This window comes from Opisthocomus hoazin, chromosome 8 (genome assembly GCF_030867145.1).
Source record: "Opisthocomus hoazin isolate bOpiHoa1 chromosome 8, bOpiHoa1.hap1, whole genome shotgun sequence".
Classification (NCBI taxonomy): Eukaryota; Metazoa; Chordata; class Aves; order Opisthocomiformes; family Opisthocomidae; genus Opisthocomus; species Opisthocomus hoazin.
The window spans coordinates 43,623,471-43,650,315 of record NC_134421.1 but is presented as its reverse complement, the minus strand read 5'-3'; the positions used below and the strand labels follow the sequence as shown (position 1 = coordinate 43,650,315).

General features: G+C 44.2%; 2 protein-coding genes and 1 long non-coding RNA gene across 9 annotated transcripts in view; 1 reads left to right on the top strand and 2 right to left on the bottom strand.

Moving 5' to 3' along the window:
• LSMEM1 (leucine rich single-pass membrane protein 1) overlaps positions 1 to 4,672 on the bottom strand; it is a 34,560-nt gene extending 29,888 nt beyond the window's left edge. For 2 of the 6 annotated variants that reach the window (XM_075429240.1, XM_009943433.2), the window contains exons 1-2: positions 4,307 to 4,568; positions 1,624 to 1,755 (exon numbers count right to left, since the gene is read on the bottom strand). In XM_075429240.1, the coding sequence (XP_075285355.1) occupies positions 1,624 to 1,750 (127 nt within the window). In that variant the 5' untranslated portion in view covers positions 1,751 to 1,755; positions 4,307 to 4,568. The other 4 variants (XM_075429236.1, XM_075429239.1, XM_075429237.1 and 1 more) reach the window with 4 other exon arrangements.
• A 1,880-nt stretch (positions 4,673 to 6,552) lies between these two features.
• Positions 6,553 to 18,547, bottom strand: IFRD1 (interferon related developmental regulator 1). 2 transcript variants are annotated; one of them, XM_075427856.1, is made up of 13 exons: positions 18,238 to 18,547; positions 17,366 to 17,512; positions 15,989 to 16,093; positions 14,960 to 15,041; positions 14,393 to 14,517; positions 13,939 to 14,096; positions 12,496 to 12,546; positions 12,218 to 12,396; positions 12,004 to 12,112; positions 10,340 to 10,474; positions 9,090 to 9,218; positions 7,989 to 8,084; positions 6,553 to 7,259 (listed from the first exon to the last, which is right to left on the bottom strand). In XM_075427856.1, the coding sequence occupies exons 3-13, from the start codon at positions 16,035 to 16,037 to the stop codon at positions 7,170 to 7,172; spliced, it is 1,203 nt and encodes a 400-aa protein (XP_075283971.1). In that variant the 5' UTR covers positions 16,038 to 16,093; positions 17,366 to 17,512; positions 18,238 to 18,547; the 3' UTR covers positions 6,553 to 7,169. The 2 variants fall into 2 exon arrangements, with proteins under 2 accessions (XP_075283971.1, XP_075283970.1); XM_075427855.1 differs by lacking the exon at positions 17,366 to 17,512.
• Positions 8,699 to 12,052, top strand: LOC142362146 (uncharacterized). The gene is made up of 3 exons (XR_012764712.1): positions 8,699 to 8,947; positions 11,211 to 11,346; positions 11,973 to 12,052. It is a non-coding gene; the product is annotated as an uncharacterized LOC142362146 (long non-coding RNA).
• Positions 18,548 to 26,845: the final 8,298 nt, after the last annotated feature.

Sequence of the window (26,845 nt, the reverse complement as noted above, 5' to 3'; positions counted from 1 at the left end):
TTATTAGCTAAGTCATAAACAAACTGCTGTATGGCTGCTATCAAAGAAACCAAAAGGTATATACATTTTAAATAACAGTTTTTAACATGGTTGCTAACATGTTTGATTATGCCAGGTCATATTAAGCTACTGAACAAAAGGATTGCTGTGTACTGCAATGATCTTGAAACATCATTTTTAAACCCTATTAGGCATCTGCTATACTATTAATAGCTCATTCACAAGAATTTAGTATTTATCAAAACTTGAAAAATACTCCACAGATCTCACTAATTTTCTGGCAAGAGAACCAGAATTTTATGCTGCTGAATAGGGCAGCTAAGGACTGTGAAAAATTAATTTTATATGTATTTAATTGATGGGATAAGATACCTACATCATCTCCAAGTTTTTTAAAAAAAGTAAAAAATACGTATGTTAAAAGGAATAATCCTAGAAGGAGCCAAAGCACTTTATAAATTGCTGCATATAATATATATTAGGCTACCTTTGTTTACTGCTGAAATGTAGGGAGGAACATGTGTGCAATTATTCCACAGAACCCTATATGATCCCACAGAACTCTGTATATTTATCTGGCCAGTTAAAGATACTGTCCAATGAAAAGTACAAAAGAAAGCAAAACAGCCACACCGCAAAGAGTTTCTTTGGCATTAAACCTGATATGCCCCATTGATTCATTTTTTACTTGTAGAATTGACAATATCAAGATAATCTACATATGAAAATTAAGTAGCTTACGTCTACATCTTCGTGTTAAATCTAGAAAGCAGCACCACTCTAGTTAGTTGCATTAGGAAAAGTTGTTACGGCCCTTTGAAACTCATTTAAACATAGCTGTTGTTCTATAGCTTTTCTTCAGTCAAATTTCCAATTATAGTAAGGAAAATAAAAGCAGATTCAAATATTGTCTTATGGAATGCGGCTGAAGAACTCCAGCCTTAAACATGTTTCCAGGTCGCAAATAACTCAAGTATATTGTAGCTATGACTGGGTGAAAATACTCTTGCTGCCATGAGCAAATCAAAGATAAAAGCTGCATAAAAGCAGTAGAAGTGTGAGAGCTCGTATCTGAAACTGTAAGTAAAGAGAGTCTGTGAATTAAAATGCTGAAAAAACTCATGGGATATTTCAGATAACTGGTTTGAGTCCCTAGGAGATGTGTCTTAAAAGAATGAACAGAAATTCTGTGGTGTTTCTATCACGGCCTGTGAATTTTAGTGCTTGTGAACAGTTACAATGCTATTCATGTAGTAGGTGTATATTGAGCATTACCAGAGAAGTTATCCGGCAGGGAACCACCTCATGGATCCCCGTGGAAATGGAAGATAAATTCAGGCTTGACAGTGAATCCCTAGCCAAATGCAGAGATTTCTGAGAACGTAATACCTGAAATACTCAGCAGGAGGAGCTAAACCATTAATCTGATCTAAACTTGGCCATTTTCAAATTTTTTCGTGTATTTTTCAGTACAGAGCTTGACATATACATATTGGCCTATAGGGCTGTTGGCATCAGTGCAAGACAATGTGGTCAGTCTTTTCAAATGTCACAGGTAACTCTTTATTGATGGCCTATTGCATGTATAGAAAACTATAGAGCAGCATCATCTGTCATACATACCTAGTGCATGTTGGGATCCATCTGGGCAAACATTTAGTTTGTTTAGGTTGTTTAAGGAATCAACTACATAAAGTTTTCCCTCTTCATGAGTATTGGGCAGGCTGATTTCCAAGGAAGGCCTCTCCATTGTATCTAAAAGAAATAATAATTAAAAAGGTAAATTAAAGCATGGATACATGAAATAACTGTTAACAGTTGGTGTCTTGTTCTAAAGAAATGCTGAGCAATCGTAACAACCTTTAAAATAAAGGGATTTGGAGGACCAGCATACTTACTAGATCTTGAAGGCAAGGGTAGCTCAGTACATAGCACTTGTTTATTCTGGGAGATATTTGATGAGCATAAGATTTCTTTTGCACATTGTTCTTGTACACATGTGTGTACTTATACATACATATACATATATATATGTGTGTGTGTGTGTGAAGAAAGAGAGAAAGACAAAAACCTGTCTGACTGGCTCCAGCACTAATTTGAATGTTAGTTATTTAGCTGTAAAACTGTTTTGGTTTGGTGGGTACTTGGTGAGATGATGGATGATATCCTGACCACAGTGAAAGCCAAACCTTCACTAACACCACCAGCAAGGATGTCACTCAGATCCTCTGCTTTCAGCATCAAATAATTCAGAGATAAGACACACAAAGCGGGTGCGGATGTAGGAGATAAGCAGCAAGAATATGAGTCTGCTTATACACTTTAGAATATCACTGTGAAACTATTATTCATGAAAAATGGAGCAAAAAATAGTCTTCTCATGTGGTTCTGCTCCATATGGATGCTAGTTTTGGACAAATTAAAGCCTGATGGCAAAGCTTTTTCTTCAGACTAATACTCCTTGCTTCTTAAAATGCACTGGATGGGGCCCAATCAGCAAAACCAGCTTCTGTGCAGAATCTGGGTGCAAGAACTCATTGAACGATTGTTTATATAAATACAGTTGTGATGGAAGATTATACAGAGAAAAGAAGCAATACCTAAGCAGGCTCCTCTATGAATTGCACATTATTCCTTAACAGTCTTTTGGTTTTCTCTATGCTACCCTGACTCCAAAAATGTCTTCTATAAACAAGCTACGGCTCTAGCCATAAGGAGATGCGGATGCTCTAACCAGGCAACTTAGACTACGATGGTCACTGAAAACTCCCTCTGTAATTATCGAAGAAAAATATGTACCTGCAGGTAACATTCCTCTTATTCTTAGACATATCTTTTCGACTTTACAATTCCAGCCTAAATGTGCCTTTCCCTTGCTAGTGAGTATGAGGGTGGAGCTCACAGAGATTCATTTAGACTTGGAGTCGAATACATCTTACCCATTTAGTATTTTATCAAAGCTCTCAAGTGCAATTTTTCTGCCAGACATAACTCAGCAATTTGTGGGATGCAAACCTCCTGTTGACACAGAGTGTTACGGACTAAGGGTGACTTCTGAATCCTTGATGGGTTGAATTGTCCTCTCGACGTGCCTCTGAGCCCTCTCTCCCTCTCCAAGCAATAGAGAACACAGTGTGATTGGATCCCTAACCTAGCACTAAAAGTAAAAATCTGAAGTTTGAGGAATATAATCCCGAGCGTTTACAGAAAAGACCCACTCTTTCCCTCATCAAACCAAATGCAGCAGATTGTCATAATTCCCCCAAATTTGAGCACACAGCCAAGTAACCATTCACGGAGCCTCACTAAGGCAGAAGACTGAGTGCTTCCATCACTCCCGACAATGGGGCTTCTTCTCCTGATAGCAGGGATTCACAGGCCTACATGTGTGCTTTTATATTTCTATTTAAGAGTATAAGGAAAGATTACACCTTATTCTTCTTCTCTGTTCAGAATTATTGCTGCAAAAGACACGGATTACGCAGAAAGGCTGGCACAGCAGCGGTTACCCTTACCTAGCGTATGATTTTCAGGTGCTTGGCAGTAATTTCAGGACAGGTGGCTGTGCCCACTGTCGTTCCCCTAGAAGGTCGCGTGGTGCCAGGCAGCACAGTCTGCGAGCCACCTCCCCACCGGCGCTGGCTCTTGCCACCTCCCCCCGAGCACATCTGTGGCTGACTGCAATCGTTACGGAGCTCCGTGTTTCAGCAATGGCCTGCTGAAAGTTACCACCGCGCGCACCAGGCTTTTGGTTATTTTTAGCTTCCAAAGAGCAGTTGCTTCTCGTGGGTGTTTTGATTAGTAGCTCCCTGCAACTTCAGGGAAGGCTCCTCTTAACTTGAGCTGTAATAAATGTGAGTACCTTTGATTCATTAATATTATGAATGATATGTTTCTGCATTCATCATTAATTCTTTAAAACCAATTTCCTCACTGTGCATGTAGCGGCAGCGGCAGTGGAGATAATCAATATTCTTAATTCAACAAAGTCTCTACGATGTTTATTTGTCTGTTTCCATTGACATGCCAAACAACAGAGAGAGGATACAGACATCGGTGCCACTGACCAGAAGTATTGATTCTTTTCCCAACAAACTAATTTAAACTTTGTGGCTTTTGGAGTCATGCTGTCCTGTACTTTAACCTTGCCTAAAGACTTTTTTCCCCTTTCGACTTCCAAATTTCTCCTTAAGTTGTGGTAAAATTAGAACTTCGTGTGAGAACACACCAAAAATTCCTCACCGAATAAAGGAAACCAATGAAGTCTAAAAGGAAATCATATCCAGGAGAATGAAATGTTACTTACAACATAACCGTGCTCAGGTAATATGCCAGTAGGGAAGAAATCAGCCAGTGAAAATCACCCGAAGAAAACTCCTCTCTCTACTTTTTGACCCATAGGAACCTGTCAAGTCCTGCAGGACTCATGAAGGCAGCTACGAAGCAGACTGTCCCTTTCGATCTATATTTAGAGTTCATCTTGTCTAAGTATACTGACTTCACAATACTGATCTGTTTAAAAAGAAATCAGCACATATATAGCTTTGTTACTCTATTGGAATCACTATGATAATATCTTACCACGGAGAACGAGGTTTGTTACTGATGGTCAGTATTTCACTAACCTTTTGGTTTATGACGCCTTTTTAAAACTCCTCTGCTATGTAGAAGAGTCATATCTACCACACTGTAGCTATGAGTAACCAGTTTGCTATGCACAAGAGTCATGTTGACAGTGTTGCAGTCGTGAGCACTTTAAAGGCGTAGACTAGAAAAAACAGGGTATTTTCTTCCTTCTCCCACACACGTTACAAATTCAAGTGGGAGAATATTCTGGGATGGCCTAATTTGTCTGGCATCCTTAGTTGTTTAAAAAATAAATCCTGTTGAACTGTTTGTGAGCACTGGTAATTGCCTCTTTGCAGACATTTATCTTGATTGCTGATTTTTTGTTGCCAGCATTGCAGAACGTGATGTTACAGCACGCTGTAATGACACTTACACGGAAGGACCATGGCTCAAAACAACAAATCCTTTCTGAAGCCATTCTATGCAACTTCTGAACCTGTTTAACCCAACAAAAACTGTATTTTTTTTTCCAGAAACAACGGAGAGAATACCTCTCCTGACTCACAGTTTCCCACTCCAAGCTGACAAGCTCTGCCGCTGCCCAGCCTGAGTAGCCGGGCCAGTAATGCAGACGTAACAAGCCTGCTCCCTTTCTGCAGGGGTCTCCTAGAAGTCCTCCCTCCAAACAAGGATGGGCAAGCCAGAAAAAAAAGGTCACCTCCATCCCTGAAAGATTCCTGACACCATCCTAACCGGAAGACAAGGACCCAGGCCTCTCCAGTTCGAAGCTTCAAAAGGTCCACAAAGCCATCGGATCTCTGCAGGGGAGCGACACAGCCCATCTCTGCTCGAACAGCCTTGGGAGCCGGCCTGGTCACTGTGGTTGGCAGCTACAGCGTAATGGGGGACAAGGCAGCCACACGCTTGGCCACCTGCCAGGAGGTGCTGTAGAAAGCCATTTTGCAGATGCTGGCAGGCCAGCAGCCATCAAAAGTGTTGCTGGACGTTAGCAAAGCATGCCAAAGGGGACCACCCAGCAGCCACGGGACAGAGCAGCAGGCTTAGGGGCACAGTTTAGATCAAAGGGGGCAGCACCTTGGGCTGGGCAAACACAGGTGGACAGCTTCATCCAGTTCAAGGATCTGAAGTTCCTTCTCCACTTGCATGACAAACATGAACGCACGGTTCAGCACAGGTTTCAGCTAAAGGCCTTGTTGTGGTCTAAGTTATCAGTTTTATAAGCCAAACAAGTTCTTACATAATCTATTATTTGAGGAAAAAGTTAAGCTAGAAAGTATAACTAATTAGCATGTATGGATTTTCTGGAATAGGTTCTGCTACAATCCGAAACTGAAAAAAAAAAAAACAAACCAAGCTTTCCCGTATCAGGGCACGCAGTAGTTTCCAGAGCATGGGGTGTGGTTTTTAGGGGGGGTGTAATGTTTACTTCCTCTGCTGACATAACTTGACGCACACTTCTAAGAATGTTTATTCTAACAAGCACTTTTTATTTATAGATCTTCTGGTTCAGAAGCTCCAGCTATCTAGGTTTTAGTGTCTTTATTACTTAAATCCTGTTCTCCGCCCCCCTCCCCCCAGACAGACAGTTCTCAGTTGCTGGCACATTTCAGTCCCTTAGAGCCAGAAACTGCGAGTAGGGGAGTAGTTTCCAACACAACAAAACCAGGGCAGCTGTAAGGTAAGGGACACGGTGTTTTGCAGTACCAGAATTAGAAAACATCTGACCATTACAGGAGTGGTAACAAATCAACAGCAGGCTGCTGTGAGGACTATCTATAAATAAGATATACCTTCAAAACACAGCAAAATAAGAGCTTCATCTTTAGCATCTACTAAAGCACTGAGACTAACCCAACCACATGTCTGAATGGGCAAAGAAATCCATCTTTTTCAGCCTTTGGGTTTCACTAGTGTTTCAGCTTTCCATTCAGGCAGTAAACTTTTTTTTTTAAACACAGAAAGCAAGCAGTGAGAAACATCTTTATTCCAAAAATTAAACATCCAATTTCAGAACATAAGAATCTTCATTTTATTTTACATTGAGGCAAGTATTTGTCATTCACTACTTCACTGTAAGTGAAGATAATTAAACTTCATAGACCCCTTCAGGATAAAGTCATACTATGTAGAAATTTCTTCATCCACTTGCCACTGCAGAGTTTAAAAAGTTACTAAAATAACTTCACACAAACAAGTTCATCTTTTCATATTAGCACACTCTGACCAAAACACTTGGTCAACAAATTCATTTAATTCACCTTTATATAAAATAAGGAATCCAGTCTGCCACACAGCATTTGACTACAGTTACCCACCCCATTCCGCAGTTTGGTTACAATGTCGTCAGCCATCGGAGAGGTCGCAGCTACTGCAAGCGGTACAATGTATCCCAGCGCCCAATCTTACACCAATCTATATACAGTGTATATGCAACTAAGCAACAACATGCATGATATTTACAGACTTTATACAAACATCCCTGTGCACAAGTGCAAACTGATTACTGAAATTAAAAAAATTCATTTAAAGGTTAGAAATCTATTTTAATTATGAAAATTGAACCCCATGGAAAAGGAGATCTAGAAAAACTCCCCCACATCTGCTCTTTTATCACGACATTTACTTCTAGCCTTTGTCCGAGCCTTGAATGCTGCAGAGTTGTACAAGTGCTACAAAACAAAAAGAAAAAATTAATTACAGATGTTGTCATGGAATGGTTTGGGTTGGAACAGACCTTAAAGATCACCTAGTTCCAACCCTTCAAAAGGCTTATGTCCTTTAGAGTTCTTTATTTTAAGAAACAGCTGAAAATATCTTTTTATTACTCCTTGAAGTAAACTGGTAGGCCTTCTGAAATGTCAGTCACTCTTGAACACCATGCAGACACAATGCAAATTAAGATTGCCCCCTGGATTAAACTTGGTAGCACCATTCAACCAGTTGTTTGTACACATGATGAGTACATTCACAGCCAACAGAACAAAGCCATCTCCTAGTGTCCTTTTCACACTGGAGAGTTCGGGATACTGTCTTTATAAAGACTCAGTTTCTAAGGTTTCCTGCAGGTCCCTGCCCAAAAACCTATGCCTCTCCTAAGAGCCCAGGCTTCACACAGATGGAGCATGACACCAGTGCCAATCAGAAGCCAAGTCAACCTTCCGACCCCCTTGGGAGAAAAGGGGTAGCAGACATTCCCAGTGGAAGATCTAAAATAAGAGCTCAAAGACGCATGCAAGCAAGGTTTGGTTTCATTCAGGACAACGTGGGGCACTGTTAGAACTAAAGTAACAAGTTTAAAGATGACAGCTTCTAAAGTGCCCGTCTGGAACACCATTTAATTCAGGAGAAATACATTAGCATATGAAGTAAAGAAAACACATTAAGGTGCAATAACCTACCCTTTCAAAACGGGATATCTTCATTGTTTTAAGAGCTGCAGCATCTAGCATTACTGGTGGGCCAAGCTCAAATACATTCCGAAGAAAGTCATTTGACTAAACAAGAAACACATCAAAATAATCAGAAGAGAAACTGATCCTAAGTCCTTAAAGACTACTAATGGTAAACATCAAGTATTCCAGTAAGAAATACCAGCAGTTTGACATAAATCTTGTTATCTTTTGCAATTAAGTCAGGGAACACATCTTCCATTAATCAAAATAAGGCTAAGAACTGAAATTGTCCTCTTGTGAAGACACACAGCTCCCTCACCCCCACACTGCTTTGGGTTTTTTTTTTTGTCCCAGCAAATTAGACACTGCTCTGTTACACCCTCTATGCAAGATCAGGCAGCTGGACACAGATCAACATGGTTTCACAACACACCAATTGTAAAGTATTTGGCTGTAAAAGTAGTATTTGAAAAATCCGCAAAAGCTGTTACATGCCTGGGTGCCCTCAGTCTTGTAGAAATGCAGTTGACACTGGACTGAAGATTTTAACCCTATGATTATCATTGCAATTTGGGAGCATCTACTCCTAACCTACAGCTCCTGTCTCTGTAACACACGTCAACAGATGACCAGTAAACAAGCAGTTCCTAGAACAGAGATAAGGACTTAGCCCTGCCCTTCTGGAGTGCTGTCACCATTGGGCTGCAAGATGTGTTCAGTGACTTTTGACTAAAACTTTGCATTCCTTTTTACAGGCTTGAAGCAGAGGGTGGAGGCACACAGCTTTGTAACAGCCAGATGGCTACACCACTCAGAGCATCAGGATTCCGGAAAATCCCTGAAGCTAAGAAGATACTCAGCTCGCATCTCTTACTTCTTGGAAAAGCTTTCCAATTGCTAACCCAGCACACCCAGGCTACAACTCAGAAGCACGCAGACAGTTCTAGCTCACTGTAATTCACTGGGTAAGTGCTGTCTTTTCAAACTTCTAATGCAAAGCCCATCATTTCACCAAGTTCTACTCCTGATTTTGCAATTCAGACTGAATTACTGTGAAGCAGCCAAACAGGGAACAACAGTCTGAGCATGTATCAAACAGCAGCTCACCTGCAAATGATATTGCATCCCCGACCCCAGAATCTCCTTGAAGGTATCATAAGTTTGTTTTTTAACCCAGCAGTCAATATACATGCGCTCAGGTCCAAACTTCACCATCTCTGTAGGAAAGTCACGCTCCTATCCAAAATTAAAGGAAACAACATATATAATTTTAACAGAAACAGTCTTTTGTATTAGGAAGTTTATCTCAATGAACGTTATTTTCATTAATAAATTTGGCACACTAAAACCTTCCCAATAACACAATATGCATATACTAAAGATTGTATTTGTTCCTAAACTGATGCATATCTAAAATTAAATCTCATGCAAGACTTGAAGCCGACCTTCTTCAAGTCAGAAAGCATTAAAAAAGACTCTGAACACAACTTTCATCTTTAAAATGACTTTCAGAATTTGACTTATCTCCAGAAGACGGTTCTGAGTGCAGGAGTCACCTTTAAGTCAGGCTGTAAGCCTCATTTAGTCCCCACCGTTCAAGTGTAGTGAGCTACATTTGTGACAATGGAATGTACGGAGTGTGCTAATACCGACTCAGATTTCTCTACAGGCAGAATCTCCAAGCTGACTTCAAATCACTTCAAAGCCATCTCCTTAGTTTCCAAGAAGTTTAACTGTTCTGAATGTCAGCTAATACTTAGCTGGTCTTACCCATACAGCAATGTACAAAGTAATTATCTGACAATTTATCTGACAATGTAGCTTGAGGGGTGCAAGACAACAAATAATCCATTACAGTGACAGAAGTTTGACATTTGTCTTAGAGGTTTTACTCGGAAGTTATGTCACTATTTAGAGACCTGCTTTGTGTAGTTTTCTCTTAACCTGGATATAGAAAATCAAAGATTACAGCACAATATGACAACTCCCTCCCCTACAGAAACACTTCTTCAGCCCCTGACAGAGATGCCATTTGTGTCTTACTACTTAGCTGCCTTTTGGTTATTATACCCAGCAGCTCAAGAACAGATTTTACAATAAACTTTTTCACAAATTTCACCACAGGAATTTGGATGTCCTACAAAGTTTTCTATGAAAACAATCTACTCATGGTATCAAATAAAAATAATTTAGTATTTACAGTGCAATGTTTATGTGATCAGAATTTGAAATCTCATTTAAAATAATAACCCTTTCACTGAAACAGTAATTCTATTCAATAAAAAAAAAATCATTTTCATTAGTTTGTACACTCTATAGTGACAATCCAGACATTCAAAGTAAGACAAAAGAATCACCTCAACAGCTCGCAGAACATCTCTGAAGACAGATCTCTGCTTTCTTTTATCTACTTTGGCTCGGTGCTTGTTTCCATCAGTAGCCAGAGCTCTCAGTTTCTCTGTTAGAAGGTCCATATCTTCATAAAAGAAATCCTAGTCAAGAAAAAATGTTTCTGGCCTTAACACCCTTTCTTGCAAGTAGGAAAATGGATCTCTCCAAATTCTGAGCATGTAAACCTCTACAACTTGTTACCTTTGTTATTTAAAGTGACAGAGATGGCACTAACTTCCTGTAGTTCCATCTGTAGCATTTAATGCAGGAAGAACAAAGCCACAGCATTCAGTTTACCCAAGCAGGACACTATCAAACTCTATTCTGGTAGTCGGAGTCACATGAAGCAGTGCAGCTCCTTCAGTGTGTGTATATACCTGTCAATCTGTTCTGCTCCATAATTCAAAGGGACTCATACCACCTAACTGACCTGCTGAACCTGGCTGCCGCTCCCGCTGACAAGCTGACAGCATTTTCAGGTTATTAGCACAGAATAACACTGCTGGAGACAGATCCTGAGACACCATTAGACTGACAGTACTGAATATTTAGTCATGTCTTGTATGGGGTGGAAAATGAGACAGCAATTTAAAAAAAAAAAAAGCTTGACAAAACTCTCCAAGTAAACTTGAAGGCATGATTCTTCAGAAGGAAATGTTTTTTCTCCCCTCTACTTCCGAATTCAGTGGTAGTTAATCTGGATTAGTAAGAATGTATGTAAACTCACATAAAAACAAGTTTGTGGTTTTCTAACCTGAATGTTTTAACATGTCAGACTGACTAGACTCAAACTCCTACTGTTTGCGATCATACAGAAGTCTCAGCATATTGTTTCAGATTACACAGTGTTAGTGTGTGGTGTACCCTGACTCCACTGGAGTGCTGTCCACAGTGAAAAGATCATTCTGCCAAAGCACAGCAGCCTTCATCGAGCTAGGAGCCACCTAGGCAGCTCTCCTAGACTGTGCCATGGGTAAGTGGAGACTGTTTCCTTCAGTGTCATCAAGAAAACAGTTCAGAAATTAACACAGCATACTGAAGAATGTAAAGGCAAGTTTTGCTGTGGATGAGGTGATACCAAGAAGCTTGCACCTAATCCAACTCAAAAGTAAATCCCAAGAAATCTCACCAAATCTAGCAGTACTGGCATTTGTGCAAAACTAGTGCAAATCCTTTCAAAATCTCCCCCCTTAAACTTGCTGACTAGTCCCCAGCTGACTATAACAGTCACAAATGCCATGAAACCATCACACAATACTAGTTATTCTTCCCAAGGTACCTAAATAACAATGCTGAAAAATAAATACCAAAATTAATTTTTTTTAAAGCTGGTGTTGGATTTAGATTTTAAAGCTTGCTCACTACATTTCTAGTTGTTCTTCAGCACAGTTTGATGTGTTTTATTATATTGGTCCTGTACTGCAACATGGAAATTGGTGTAAAAATGACAGCTAGATTGCTGTGAATCATTGCTATACCCACTTAGACTGGGGCGGACCCACTACAATGAACATAACCCAGTGAATTATCTGCAATGAGTTGAGACCCAGGGTGCTATGCAACACAGGTTAAATAATTTGTCTTGTCATCATCCCAAAGCCAGAAAATTTAGCTGCTGACATCTACTTACAGCATCTGTTTCGCGTGCCAGTTCAAAAAGAAGAGCTAGTGTTTCTCCAGCAGCTATTCTCATGTTGAGGTCATCACATGACAGCAGACTCGGAAGTTTATGCAAGTGCCTAACAAGTAAGTCACATTTCATTAAGATGTTAATTTCATTGATAGTGCTTCATTGCATATAAAAACAGTCATTACAAGTTTTCTTTTCCAAGAAAGATACTCACATTTCAATTTTCTTCTTCACTTCATTCATTGGACAAATGGTCAACAACAGCGTCCATGCTAAGAGAGCACTGATGTGAAGTACAGTATTATGGGTACTCGATACGCCATTAGCGTCTCTATCCCGCTGATAGGCCTTTGTGAAGATGCTTTCCAGGCATTCCATAGTAGAGTACAGCTCCTGAACAGGGGTGGGGGGGAAAGATTGTGGAAGTGGCTTAAGATTCACATTTTCCTACTGTCATTTTATTAAAAAAAAGACAGTATTACTTATCCTCACCGTAATGTCATCAGTGACAATGAAACAGCAAATTCCTAAGCAGGTTGCACACTAGACATGAAAGAAAAAAAATGTGTCAGTATTTGACATTAGTATCACTGTTGACAAAACCTTCAAACTTTGACCTCCGAAATTTAACACCTGGAGTAATAGAAACTTGAGATTTAGACCTTAACAGAGTAGAAGTCTTCAATGCTGTTTAATTCAGCTACTTTGTAACTGTTAGCTCTCAGTTCCCGACTACTCTCAGGATGATTTTACAACATATGCTACTCACAAGCCTCCACGTTTCATGCTGTATTATTTAGCCCCTCCAAAAAGCTACATGCACCACTCCATTAGTTTAAATCCCACTACGATTCACTAGCAGAAATCATGCTGATAAACAGTAATGGGCCCATGATATTTATTTACAGCTGTGGGAAATATTTTGCCCTCTCTTCCCACTACTACAATTAAATGACATGAAAACATTGGACTTCAAGAGCCCTTCCTGGCACTTTCCAACTTTTACCGAAGTCCTACGTATCTCTTCCGTGTCCCCTGTGTTCTACTCAGTCTCCTCTCACAGAGTAAGAAAAAAAAACATTTCAAAGTGATGTTTGCACTAACCACACAGGACTCAACTACACTTAAATAGGACAAGCTTTAATAGTTTTTGTTTGTTTGTAGAAACAACTGCTGATGAACTAATACTACCTCCGCCTCAGCTGTCAGCATGTATTGTAACACAGCTGGAGTACAATAGGAGAAGTAGCTAGCTAGGTAATAAAGGCAAGCTGGAGAATATTAGTTAAATCTCTGAAGTTTAAGTAACCCACCTGGCAAGACCTTTTGACTGTCTTCAGTCAATATTTCAAGTATACTGCTGACATATAGATGACATGACTGGGTGAAAAACTCAAAATACTTACAGTAGTATGGATGTATCAAGCACGTTATGGTTGGACTTGATGACCTTAAAGGTCTTTTCCAACCTTAATGATTCTATGCTTCCATGTAGTTCTGTATCTGCTATATGTAATTTTATCATATATAAATTTATTTGCATAACTAACATTACTCTGCTGTTAAAGAAGTTAAAGTTCATATAGGAAAGATACATCAGTCAGTGGGAAAACTTTCTTTTTTTCCTGCAGGACTTCAACATCAGCCCTCAGAACTGCAGTAAGGAGACTGCAACGTAGTGAGTTAAGACACTTGACAAAGTACTAGATGTAACAGCTCTTTAATAATAACGTTCTTCAGTTGAAGAGAATGACGTTCAACCTTTAGGTGGAATTTTTTAAGCCAGCGAAAACTCCTACACATCATTCAGAGCACAGGTCAACATTATGACTTTACACGAGTACAGTAACCTTTAGTTCTGGATTACACAACAGTGAGCTGGTTAAAAACTGCTGCCCTCTGTCCCCGCCTGACAAACAAACATTTTATACTTACAGCCTGTCTGGCTTGGATACTGGCTGTTCCATCACAGACAATTTTCTTCAGAACTGGACCAAGGGTCTTAAAAATCTCTTCGCTTTCAATTCCCGACCCCATCTGCACACACAGAAGACACGCCAGTCCGGCAGCTGAACACTGTTCGTCGCTTTTACCTAGAGATTAACATGCTGTGATGAGTAATCACCTTGTACATTGCTTCCTTTCTTTAAAGGTAATTAGTATGAAAACTTGCAAGTGGAAATTCAGAAACCAGTAGATCGAAGATTATTTCAGTTAATTTTCTAGGTCAGTTAAAATATAACACCTAAATTAAAAACAGGAATATTGTTAACATAACTACATTAAGTGCTCTATAAAGTACTGGAGAAGCCTCATAGTCTTAACTCCTTTTAAACAATGAGCTATTTCATGGGGATTATTGCTTCCTAACAGCAAGCATGTTAATTACCTTTCTTTATGCAGCGTTCAATGCTATCAGTTAGTGTCATTCTCCTTTCCATGATAAATTCATAGAGTATTTTAGAAGAAAAAGCACTTTTCAGACTTTCAAGAGCTGCTTGTCTTGTCTTCGCACTGTTTGAAGAGACAAGGGAGACCTCCTGAAATCAGCACACATCAGTTGAAGCTCAGCCTTGGTTTTTATGGTAGTTTATATTTGCCAGCGAAGAACAGAAGAGTAACCCACAGCAGTACCACAAAGTATGAAATGCTACGAATTGCCTCCTTCCTCTAGGAGAGAGAAACTTAGGTGGGAGATAGAGTTCACAATAGTACACTAAGCTAGAAATGAAGTCACTCCAAGCTACTAAGGAAAGGAAAGTCTGACTCACTTATCCAAAAACTTGGTGGAGGGAGAAAGGTCTCTCCAGATCCAAAAGAAAAGCAAGTCCTCCCCAGCATGAAATAATTGTAATTTCAGTAAGCATATAAAAAAAGTTCTATGCATATTTCCCTTATTGTATCAGAGGAAGCCAGAAAACAACACAAGAATGTGTTTCTTCAAAGCATACTGTACCTCTTGTCCAATGTAAGATCAATAAATCCTTTCAATTTGTATTCTAAGTCTTCTTGAGTGGCTTCTTCATCAACTTCAGGCCCTAATCCAGAGGAAATAATTTAGTCCTATTGATACACATTTTATTAACAGACACAGCAGTATCCAACAATTAATGTTTTTAATACTAAGAAACCAGTTCAACGTAGACAATAGCTAAAGAATTGTTCAGTATTACAGCAACAGAATTGTTAAGCCTACTGTATCAAACGGCTCCTGAAAATACTTCTACGAAAACTGATCTATTGATACATCTGTGCTGTTTCTATACCTGCTAAGATTCTTACACAGGCCCAGAATGCATGAGGGAGCTAACCAGGTCTTACATAAACTTGCTAAGACTGACGCCCATCAGCCAGTCCTGTCCGCAACACATTTCGCCTGGGCCACGACATCTGCCCCTGGAGTACCGCAGAGTGTTCACTGCTGATGCAGTGAGTGCTGTCTAAGCAGCCTGTCCTATCCCGCATCACTTCAGATGCCTCTGCAACAGCAGCTCAGTTAAGAGCAGCAAGTATTCATAGGGAAGGCTCCCTGCCTTATCCCCCTGCAGCAGGCTTTCAGGTCCCCTCCTCCCAACAAAACATTAGAGCAGCCCAGGCTGCAGAGATGGTGTAGCAGACAAAGCACAAATTTAGTTTAAAACAGGCAAATGCGACTCTTTCCATCTCAAACTCTTCTACAGTTCTTAGCACCTCAACTACGTGTTAAGAAAATCAATGTCTTATAATGCACTTTAAAATTCTTATTGTCTCCAAATGTTAGCGTTGTATAATTCTAATAGAAAAAAAGCCTAACAGTTTCATGAGACGCTCATGAAACCTGGAGTATATTCTTACCAAACGATAGCCGCCAGATTAACAATCACATAGTGTTTAAGGGAATGTCATTATTTTGCTAATGCTACTTACAATCTAGTACTTAAACTCCTAAATCAATTCAGGTTTTAAGTTTTTAAACAGATTAATAGGTATAAATGAAAGAATATACCATCCTCAGTGAAGCTAGCAGGATCACTGAAGCCACTGCAGTGGCTCATAGTTTCAATTGAAGCATCTTCATCACTAAAAGGCTGCACATTTCTGGGCTGACCACCTTAAGGAAAGATGAATACAGTAGTTTGGTCATTTTTCATATGCAAAAAGAAGATCTGAACACCAGAAGTAGAATTCAGCCCTCCCAACAGATTCACTCTCCCTGACCCAGACAGAGAAAACACACTGCCTTCCTCTGCTGGTTCCTTCACTCCCACCTGGTCTGAAGACTTAGTTGGCTCTGTTCTGGAAGATCATTTGTGAATGGTGGGGAAGTGTCCACCTAGTTTTCAAAGTATATTTGGTAGAATTCCTAACTCGAGATTTAGGATCTTTCTACATCCAGCTTCAAGTTAATGCAGTTCCCTGTGGCTGTGCTTTAACAACAGCTCTATATTAATTTAACTGTTAGGACAAACTACCTAAACAAAATGCCATACAATCTTTATCTTTTAATTTTGAGGTACTTCAGGCCAGGATAAGTTATACGTTTAAGCAAGCATACATTACCCAGTTCAATGCAGGATTTGCAGGATTAAGCGTACTATGTGGAGCATCAGCAATGTCCAACCCTATTTTAATGCTGAACTACAAACACATGCCAGAACATCAAATCCTTCAACAGGGGGAATAAAGATCTTCCTGTCTGGATCAAGTCGGCCTCAGTTCAGTAACTTCAGCCTTTTTGAAGAAAGCAGTATTGTTTTCACCAGGGCTTGTCTACAGCTTTTCATACCTGTATCTTACTGATACAGCATTAAGAGTTGGAGGAGTTTGACCTGATCATGCTGTCACTTCTACTGCTGTCCTATCCTACCTTTTAATTTGTGTCTGCTGAAGCTGATTAACAAAAGAACAGTTTCACTGTTATTTCTCCAACAGCTCTCAAGTGTCATTTACAGAACTTGGAATTCTGCTTTTCCACCTCTTTTTCTGTGGTACAGTTGACTCTAAATTATTTAAGACAGCAGCGTAGAGCACTGGCCAGCTTCAGACAGGCTTCCTGACTACCAAGACCCCCAAAAAGCATTTTTACCTAAGCAGAATCAACCTTGGGTTGACCACTGTCCAAGTGCCCTCCAACAAGGTTAAAGTCACTTTTCAGAGGTTTTTCAGCTCTTAGCAGCAAACCACTCACTCGCATCACTGACCACGTTGTTTCCTATAGTCAGAAACTAAAACACTAGCCAGCGCACGGATGAGGGAAGTTGGAAGCCCGAAGCTCTGGCACGGGCACCTTCCAGCGAGGAGAAGCAGGAAAGTCCAACGGCAGAAGCGGCAGGAATTACTGTCGGCCCTTCACCAACCACAACGAAAGCAGCTACGGACGGACCCAGTGATCTGGTCGCTCCCTGGACGTTTGATGCTGGAGAGACAGGCTCTGCTCACAGCTACGGCAGCCTGAAGCGACGTTTCCTCAGCACCCCGCCAAAGCTCCGCTCCGGCCCGGCACCAGCACCTCAGCCCCCACACTCCGGACCTGCGTGAGGATCGCTAATCTCACAACATCCTCTCCTAGGCTAAGGAGGCTGCTTTTTCATGGTGCTGCGGCCCCATACGGCGCTGAGAGGCAGCCACGGCGCCAGCCGAGCGACGGCACCAACAGCCGCCCCCCCTCCCCCCGCCGCGGAGGGGCCCACGCTGGCGCCGGGGCAGCAGCCCGGGCGCCGGGGGCGGTGCGTGCCGGGGACGCGCCCCGCCGGCCCGGCCTTCCCCGCCGCAGCCCGGCTCCCCGCGCCGCCCGAGGCCCAGCCGGCCGGCGGCCAGAACCACCCCCCCAGCCATCCCCCGCGGGGCCGGCGCTGGACGCTGCCCTTCGGGCGCTGCTCGCCGCCGGCGGCGCCAGGCACGGCCGCCGCCCCGGGGCCGCCCGGCGCATGCGCACAAGCAGCGTGAGGTGGCGGTTTCGGGGCCGGCTCCTGTCAGCCCGGCGGCGCCGCCCGGCCCGTGCCCGGCTCCAGCCCCGGCTCCCCCAGCGGGGAGCTCCGGTGCCCCGCCCGCCCGTCCGTCCCGCCGCTCTCCCGGCGGCTCCGCGCGGAGACGGGCCGCAGCCGGCCAGGGCCCCCCGCCCGGCCTCGGCCCGTCCCGCCGGCGAAGGCCGCCCCCCCCTCCCCCTCCCGCGGCGGCCACGGGAAACGTCGGGCGAGCTCCGCGCCCCGCCCGCTCCGAGCCCCCGGCTCCGCGCCCCGCCCGCTCCGCGCTCACCGGCTCCGCGCTGGTGGTTGCTCCCCCGCTTCTTAGGCTTGGGCATGGTCGCAGCGGCTCTCGGCTCGGCTCCCACGGCCCCTCTCCGGGTCCCGGTCTCTCCGCTCCCCCCCGCCCGGGAATCAGCGACAATCAGCCGATGGAGGAGCAGGACCGCTTTTTATTCCAACGCCTCTGCGAGGCCGACTTCCCGGGCCGGGGCAGCGGAGGTGATTGGCGAACGCAGGCGGAGGACGAACCGGCGGCGAAGGCAGAAATCCCCGTGGAGGCCCGTGAGCGGAGTCGATGCATCTTTCTCCTCTCAGACACCCGGGGCTAAAGGCGCGGAGGGGGCGCCGGCGCCGCTTTTGTACCCGGCCGGGCTCCGGAGGGCGGGGCCACGCGACGCGCCTTTGCCGCGACCAATGGCCGGGCGTTGCGGCGGCGAGCGGGTGACTCATTCGCGCGAGCCCGTGACGCTGCCGCCCCTCTGCCCGGCGGCGGGGCTGGGACGTCATCGCCGCTTCGCGCGCCACGCTGCGGTGCACGCTGGGAGCGGCGGGTCTGGCCGCCAGTCGGCGTGAGGGGAGGAGGGAGGAGGGAGGAGGGAGGAGGGAGGGGGGAGGAGGGAGGGGGGAGGGGGGGAGGGGGGAGGGCAGCGGCGGCGGCGGCGGCGGCGGCCCTGTCTGACCCGAAGCGGCCTGCGGGCGGGGAGCGGGCGGCGGAGGCCGCACCGTGCGCGACGGGCGAGCCAGGGGCGGAGGCCTGACGGGCTGGCTGCGTCCCCGCCCCAGCGCTCAGGGGGCCCTCACATCTGGGCGCCCGCCGCCGCTCCCGAGGGCGGGGAGGAGCCCTGGGCCTGGCCGTGCGGGTTCGGAGGGGCCGGTGCCCGGCGTGGAGGATGTTGTGAGGCGTTGTCGGTGCGCTGGGGGCGCCCGCGGCGCCTGCGGGTCGCGGAGGGGGCCGGCGGGGCCCGGCTGCGTGCGGTCGGTGAGGAGCGGGGGGTGCGGGGCAGGTCGCTTGTCTCTTCGCAATGGGTTTGCTTCCACACGCGAAAAGCGGGTTTTAGTGTCACATTTTTGACAATTGTATCTTCCGATGTAGAGGCTTGTGCTGTGAGTCTCTGCAGCTCTGGTTTTCATCCAGAAAACTTTGTTTGTTCTGTTTTCTGCTGAACTTCAAATAAAGAAGAACGGGATAACTTCAAACAAAGAGATACAGCATTCCCATGCATCGAAAAGAGATTGGATTGTAACATCAGATTGGATTATAACATTTCTGAATTGTGGCATCTCACTGATGGGCCCGAACAGTGCTGCAGTATTTGAGGGAGGAGAGGTGGTTTTGCAGAAGGTGCTGAAAAGTTTTGTAAGACGTTAACAATGATTACACTGCTTGAATTGCTTTGCACACAAAACATATTTACACTGACTTCCAGAAAGGTAAACTTGCATAACAATTCCACAGAAATGCTGCGTGAAAAATAAAGGAAACAGGGTTGAGTGACCCATTTGTGCGTGTTGAATGAGGATGTGCTGGTAGTGTGTACTTCTAGAAAATGGTAGCTGTCGGTTGTGCTGCCTGTGGGCGTGGGCAGGGCCCGACATTTTTGCAGTGCTGTGCAGCACAGGCCTCCTGGTGAGCAATTCGTTGGGCATGGGAGAGTCAAATTCCTGAAAAGTTCCAGCCAGTTCTTTTAGCATCCTATTCAAGATGAGCAGAAAAGAGACAAAAGTCAGTACATACTGAATGTGTACAGGACAACATAACAGTGTCTCAGAGGCACCAGTTTTTCTCCTTCGGGATAAAATGTTAGAGAAAAGGAGAGCCTTCCAGGTAAGAAGGCGGAGTTGTAATTAAGTACGGAAGGCATAACTGTGCCCTTGGGTACACGAGGCTCAATATTAGAACAGGGCAGGAGTGCTGGGTAAGCTGCACCACCTAACAGCAGACCAGCAGACTTGCACAGTGGGAGCATTTCAGCTGCAAGGTGCCAACGCCATTTTAGTGAGGTCAGAGACGTCCTAACAATTTCCGGTGTGCTGGCCCTCTTAATACATAAATTAATCTTGGGGGTGCAGACTGGCTGGCCTTAGCTTATCTGAAATGGTTGCCTTTGTGCTGATAGCCCCTTCTCACAGGCAATGCTGTCTGAGGTTGCCAGCAAGGAGTGGGTTTAAACAACATCTGAACTAGATCTAAATCAGACCTGCTTTAGGTCTGAACCTAACCAGACTGAAATTAGGTCTGAACAACGTGCAGAACTGTGTGTAGATGTGGTAGACCAGGTGTCCTGTCACACAGGTGCAACAGCAGTAGTACCATGGGGTGGAATTGGAAGCATGATGAGAAGTGTGATAGCCCTGCTATGTTCGGTGATGTTCTCAGCAGGACGGGTGGGGGTAAAGCCCTGCAGAGGGAGAGGAGGGGATGTTGCAGCTGAGGTGGGAAAAGCGACTGCTAAGATAAACAGAGGAGTTGCCAGACAACCAAAATAAATTACAAAAGGTGACAAAAGGAACCCGTGACTACTTTGGATATGTGACCGCTTTGAATTTTACTTGGGCTTCTGCAATGCGACATCTCCAGGTTACCAGAGTTGCTGGTTATCTGACCAACACTCGGTGAGATCTCACGAGAGGGGCTGTGTGTCACTGCTTAGTTTTGCCATCTGTCTGTCTGTGACAGAACAAACTCTTTGTCTCGATCGCTGACTTCTTGCCCACTATCCTGATTTATCCTGCTGGCAGGAACACATGACGCCAGTAGGCTGGCTCAGGGCTGCTTTCTGACAGAGATCTTTGGCTAAAAGGAGAGTCACGTGGTGTCGGTGATCGGTACACCTATTATCTGGCTGGTGCTGGAGCTACTGGTGTCAGGGGTGTCACAGTCCCACAGGCACCAGTGATGCCAGTGGCAGGTGAGAGGTGGCATGGAGAAATGCGTTTTATGAAGCGGCACGGCAAGCTGGGAGCAGAGGGTGACAGCAAGGCGGCATGGCAGTGCCTTCGCTACCGAGCAGGAGCAGCCCCGCAGCACCCAACAAAGAAGAGCAAGGTAGGTCTGGTGGTGGTTACGGGTTTCAGCTGAGAGTACAGATTGCCGGCGATGATCCAAGTGACCATAGTGACAGGGTGGTCTGAGGTCAAGCCAGTGAGTCAGAATTGGGTTCAGTGAGAATAAGCAGGGCTGGCCAGCCACCAGCCCGGTCATCATCAGACAAGCCCGCAGTGGTGGGGCGGATCGAAGATCAGCCCAGGTGGGTCAGGGTCCGGACCAGCATGTATGTGGCTGGGCACAGATGTATCTGTGATGTATCTTGGGCAAGGACCAAGGGAGAGAGCTTCCGTGCCAGCGCAGCTCCTCAGTGAAAGTAAGCAGCCCTGGCTTCTTGCGGCTCTTTTTCACACGGCGGTCTGGTTCAAGGCCATCCAGCTGCACCACGGCAGAGCTGCCTTTCAGCACAGGCAGCTCGATGCTGACAAAGGCCCCAAGAAATGGTCTAATGGAGAACTTCAGCCCAGCTGAGGGACGTACATATGCGACTGAGTCAGTGTGTGTGGCTTAGTAAGTATTTGTATGCCAGAGTTTATTTTAAAGACATGTAAACCATCATCATATTATGAACAATTGGAGGCACAGCCAGGCATGCTCTGTTTACACCACTGAATGCTGTAAAGAAGTCAGAAATGAGGGAATTGCTTGGAGCCTTGATTCATATGGGTATGGTTTCCTCCTCTTTTGACACGATGCTTCTGCTATCTTTCCAGACAAAATCCTTTGGATTTTCTTTTCTTCTTTCTGCTGTTCCTTAGAATACAACTCTTCTTCAGACAGATAAGAGAATCCCAGGCTCAGCCATGCTGGTGGCCTTGTATTGCATGGTCAACTTTCACACAGTCATAAAAGGTCTCAGAACCAAGAAAAGAGTCCAAAGCTGGAAGACGGGCTGTGCTAAGGCAGTCCTGGGATGAATACCCTAAATTGTCTGTGTTGCTAGTGCCCTAGCAGGACTGACAGGCCTTCGGAGTGTGAACCTGTTACCAGTGCCACGGTCCTCACCCTGGAACACTTAATGCTCCAAATGCTGTCAGCATTCATGTGTGGCCTCACTGCTCAAAATAAATCTGCCCAGAACAAATCACAGCCGCAGCCCTGCTCCGTTCTGGCCACAGTTGCTGCCGTGGTATGCTTGGTTTGGACTTGCTTAACTCCGTAGGCAAAGGCAACTCATTCATTTCCTTCGCAGGCACCTGATCTTGTATGTGGGGAGAGAGACTCAGACTTGGAAGGGAAAGCTCATGTCAGGTCTTCACTGCGAAGGTGCTCAGATGGACACATGTACTTCCTGGCATACGTCCGTGATGTGTCTGATCGGTTCTTACAGAGTGACTAATGACATTTCTGAGGTAGCAACTGCAAGTGATGCGAATTTTAATGGACAACAGTAAGATACAAACTTAGAGAGGGAAGGCCAAGAGCTGCAGCTTTTTTCCCTTTGAATGCTGGAACACATATTAGAGGGCTAAACAGTTCCCGCTGTAATATTTCAGGGGTATTACATTGCAGCAGAAGTTGTATGGCATCCAGGTTGGAGGTCCTTTCAGTTTTCTTACATTGTTTACCTCCCGTCTTCTTATTTATGTTTTGGAAGCCTGACCAGTTGTGGTCTAAGTACATCCAAGTACCCCAAGTCCAGAGTAAAATTAAATGTGACGGCAGGCTCACTGTTGGAGTTAGAGCCTGAGGGAGTTTTGGCCTTAGCTGAAGGAGTAACTTCAGACTCCGAGAGAGGATCCTGATGCCTACAGCTGGCTGAAGTCCAGAGCTGTAAGGTGATGCAAAAGCAGCCCGTATTCTTTTCCCTGGTTTCGTCAGCCCTGTATGTATGGACACGCAGAGGGCATTTTGAAGGGAAACAAAAGCAATCAGGAAAGAAGTTCAGTTCTTTTTGGTGAGCGGATGGATTTGGCAAGCCTGCCTGCTGGGACCAAGGCATGGCCGTGCGTATCAGCTGAGCTGCTAATGGGCGCAGATACCATCTTCTCACAGCCCTGGTAGTGTTTATATTGTAAGTACAATGCTAGAGGCATATATTGCACTCTGCACATAAAAAGAAACCTGGCTCGTGCTCTTTCAAATTTACAGTTTTCTTTAAATTAGCAATTTCTGCAGGACAATATGTGTGGACTTTATCAAACACTGTATATTTTATGCAGCCGAGCACATCCTCAGTCATGCGGTACCCTGACTTTCCACAGCAAGGGGGTTCAGATGCATTCCTAGTCCAAATATTTTGGCTGATTTTACCCACATTATGCTGATACTTACCTCTTTTTCTTGAGGCAGATCCTTCACTGCATATTTATGACTTCTTTGTGCCAAACTTTCTTGGACCTCAGTAAGAATTTTTCCTGGTAAGTCATGAAGAAACAATGCATACTTAAGCTCTCTGGTACATATGCCATTATTAATTTCATGTCTAAATTTGGCCGCCTGGACTTTGACTGTCACTGTGAATAGCAACTGACCACACAGATTATCCCTAACAATAACAGCATTGCAGAGCAACTGTGCCCCCATGGAAAAAGAAAGGTAAGACTCTTTGTCAAACGCAAAGCGCTTGCAAACACTTTGCAATAGCTAATAAGATTTTGCTAGAATAAGGGTGAACAAATTTTTTGACATAAAATATACGGGAGTCTAGATTTGTCTCTAGTTTATTGTTTCTTGTGGGGCTTTAGTGAACAAACAACTTAGAGTAATCAACGTCGGTGCTGTTGTAAAACTGTGTTGTAAAGGCAAGTATTTCGTGCCTCTGAAGGCCTTTTATGTTGTCAGTTTGTGTCTTGCTTCATTTGTTTCTCTGCCTGTTTTGCAAAATTTTGGGTTTCCCAATATCAACCACTAAGTTGATGCTAAGTATTACTGAGGAAAATCAGCAATTTTCTGCTATTCTGAAATGAAGTATTTTTTAAAAAATTTTATTTTCTTTTTTTAGATACAGGTTCAAGTTCAAGCCCACAATTCCTAATGAATTCCATCCCCCAAAATGAATTTCAGAATATCAGGATTGAATAGCAGTAGAGGACTGTGACACAGCCTTTCCCCTACCATGTGATAACAATAATCAAGAGTACACATCTTGTTCCCCTTAGCAAACATGCTTATATTGCATTGTAACAGTGATGACCCAACTGGTTAGCCAATATTCAGTGTCAGTGGTAGGGGAATTGGCTATTTCTTTTTCTGCCTCGTTATTTTTGAACATAGATATATAAAGGCTCATTCCACTGAAAATTAGGAGGGATTAAACAGCAGAAGATTATACTCCAAATCTCATTTCTGCCAGTGCTTTAGCCAAAACGGCTCCATGCTCACATTTCCATGGCCTTATCTAGCTGTTTGCCAGGCACTTGGCTGTGCTCTGTCGTCTCATTTGGTGACACACAGCTGCGGTCGATAGTCTGTGTTTGTATTTGCTGGGACACTTTTAACTGCGGGTCTCAAGCACTTCAGGCTTGCACGTGGGGCTGGCCCATGGGCAATGATTTTCCATTACTGCAACAGTGATGAATCATAGAATCATTAAGGTTGGAAAAGACCTCTAAGATCATGGAGTCCAACCGTCACCCCAACACCACCATGCCTAATAAACCACATCCTGAATTGCCGCATCTACACGTTTTTTGAACACCTCCAGGGACGGTGACCCCACCACCTCCCTGGGCAGCCTGTTCCAATGCCTGACCACTCTTTCAGTAAATAAATTGTTCCTAATATCCAATCTAAACCTCCCGTGACACTATGTGAGGCCATTGCCTCTTGTCCTGTCACTAGTTAGTTGGGAGAAGAGACCAACACCCGCCTCACTACAACCTCCTTTCAGGATGATGTGGAAGGACCCTAACTTGGCCTAGCTTGCCATCACTTGTATACGCCACTGCAGATACCAGCCACATGTGCCAGTGGCAACTGGAAGCGTTTCTGTCCCTTCTGCATAGCACCTTGCCATGCGTTTGCCCGTCGCTTAGGAGGCTGGGCCCCTCACCTTGGGCAGCAGAAGCATTTCACTCAGTTTGCTGGGAAATACTGTAATGCAGGGGTAGCTCAGATGCTCAGTGCCTTAGCTGTTCTTGCTTGTTTTCCTCTGGAGCAATCCTGGTCCCAGGAAATAGGTTTTGCCGTCCTTCCCCTTGATGCAGATGGCCAAGAACAAGGCAGCAGCACCTTCCAGTAATTCTTTGCCAAAACACACATCATTTTGCAAGATGTCCCTTTTGATGCAGATATAAAGGATCAGTCCTGTTAGTATTCACTGACAAAAATCCAAATAAAACAGCATATAGCACAAAAGAGCAGAAGGGATCTTTTTGTGTCTGCCAGTCAAACTATTTGCTTTTCCAGGTATGTTCATCCCATAGCCTCTTAAATTAACTCATTCGGCTGCAATTTAATTCTAGTCAAGTTTCTTATTCCCCCATCTACTTATGGAAGGCTGTTTCCAAAGATCGGCCTTCTGTTTATCAGAGCAATTTATCCGTGCCCAGCGTTTATCAGTTTGTCCCACTGATAAACCTGACCTTCACCTTCTCTGTGGTGTTTACACTGCTGGGAGCAGCTGGTTCCTTCCTCGGTCTTTGTTTTTGAGAGCACCATGCAAATGCCCTAAGGCAATATTCTTCCTGTGTAACTTAAAGTATTTAAATAAAACACTTAATTTAGGAGCCAAGTCAGAACTTAGGTAGGCTGAATGACCGGAGATGCCCGTCTCTTTCCTGTTGACTACAGGAGTCCCTGGTGACTGTGCTTCTAATCTGTGTGTCTTTGTGAAGTACCTGAGGTTGGGCAGCATGGATCAGGGTTTTAATGCTGTTGGGTTTTATCTCCTGACCAGTTCTGAAGTCTTTCTCTACGCTGGTTCCCATGGGAATTTATCTTTCTTGAGAATAGGTTGCCAGTATTCCAGATGAAGTCTCGTCACTGTCATCGATAGCTTTCCTGCTTCTCTGTCAATTGGGCATAGCCTGTCTCAAGTAGTTTGCCATCATGTGTACTGAATTCTGTACTACGCTTCCTTCCTCCCGTGATTTACAGTTCATTAACTCCCTAGTTTAGACCTGATATTCGTGCTAGTCCTGAAGTCCATGATCTTTTACTGTGGATTAGTACATTTTACTTTATTTCTGTCACCTTAGACCTCATGGTCAGTTCTTCCCAGGCAATATTTAAAACCTCCTTTGTAAGGACATCACCTCCCACTTTACATGGCAATTTTAAATTACATTAACACCCCCTTGTTTCTGGTGTCCTGGTCATTAGTGGCAGCATTAGGCAGCCTGCTCACAAGAACAAGAAATTCCTGTCGGAGGTCTGCATTTTGTGTTGGATAGTCACCCACTTGTTGCTTATATGTTTGCCAGGCTTCACAAATAGTGAATGTCAAAAGGTGTCATTTCTTAATCATAAATTCATTCTTGAAATGGAGGGAAATGCAACAATAAAGCTGTTATCAGCTATCATGTAATTGAAGCCCTATTTCCATTTTGTCAGTGGAAACTGCTGATTATTTGATAGATGATTATTTGATTGCTGCTTGATTGCTGCTTATTTGAAAGGTGATTTCTCA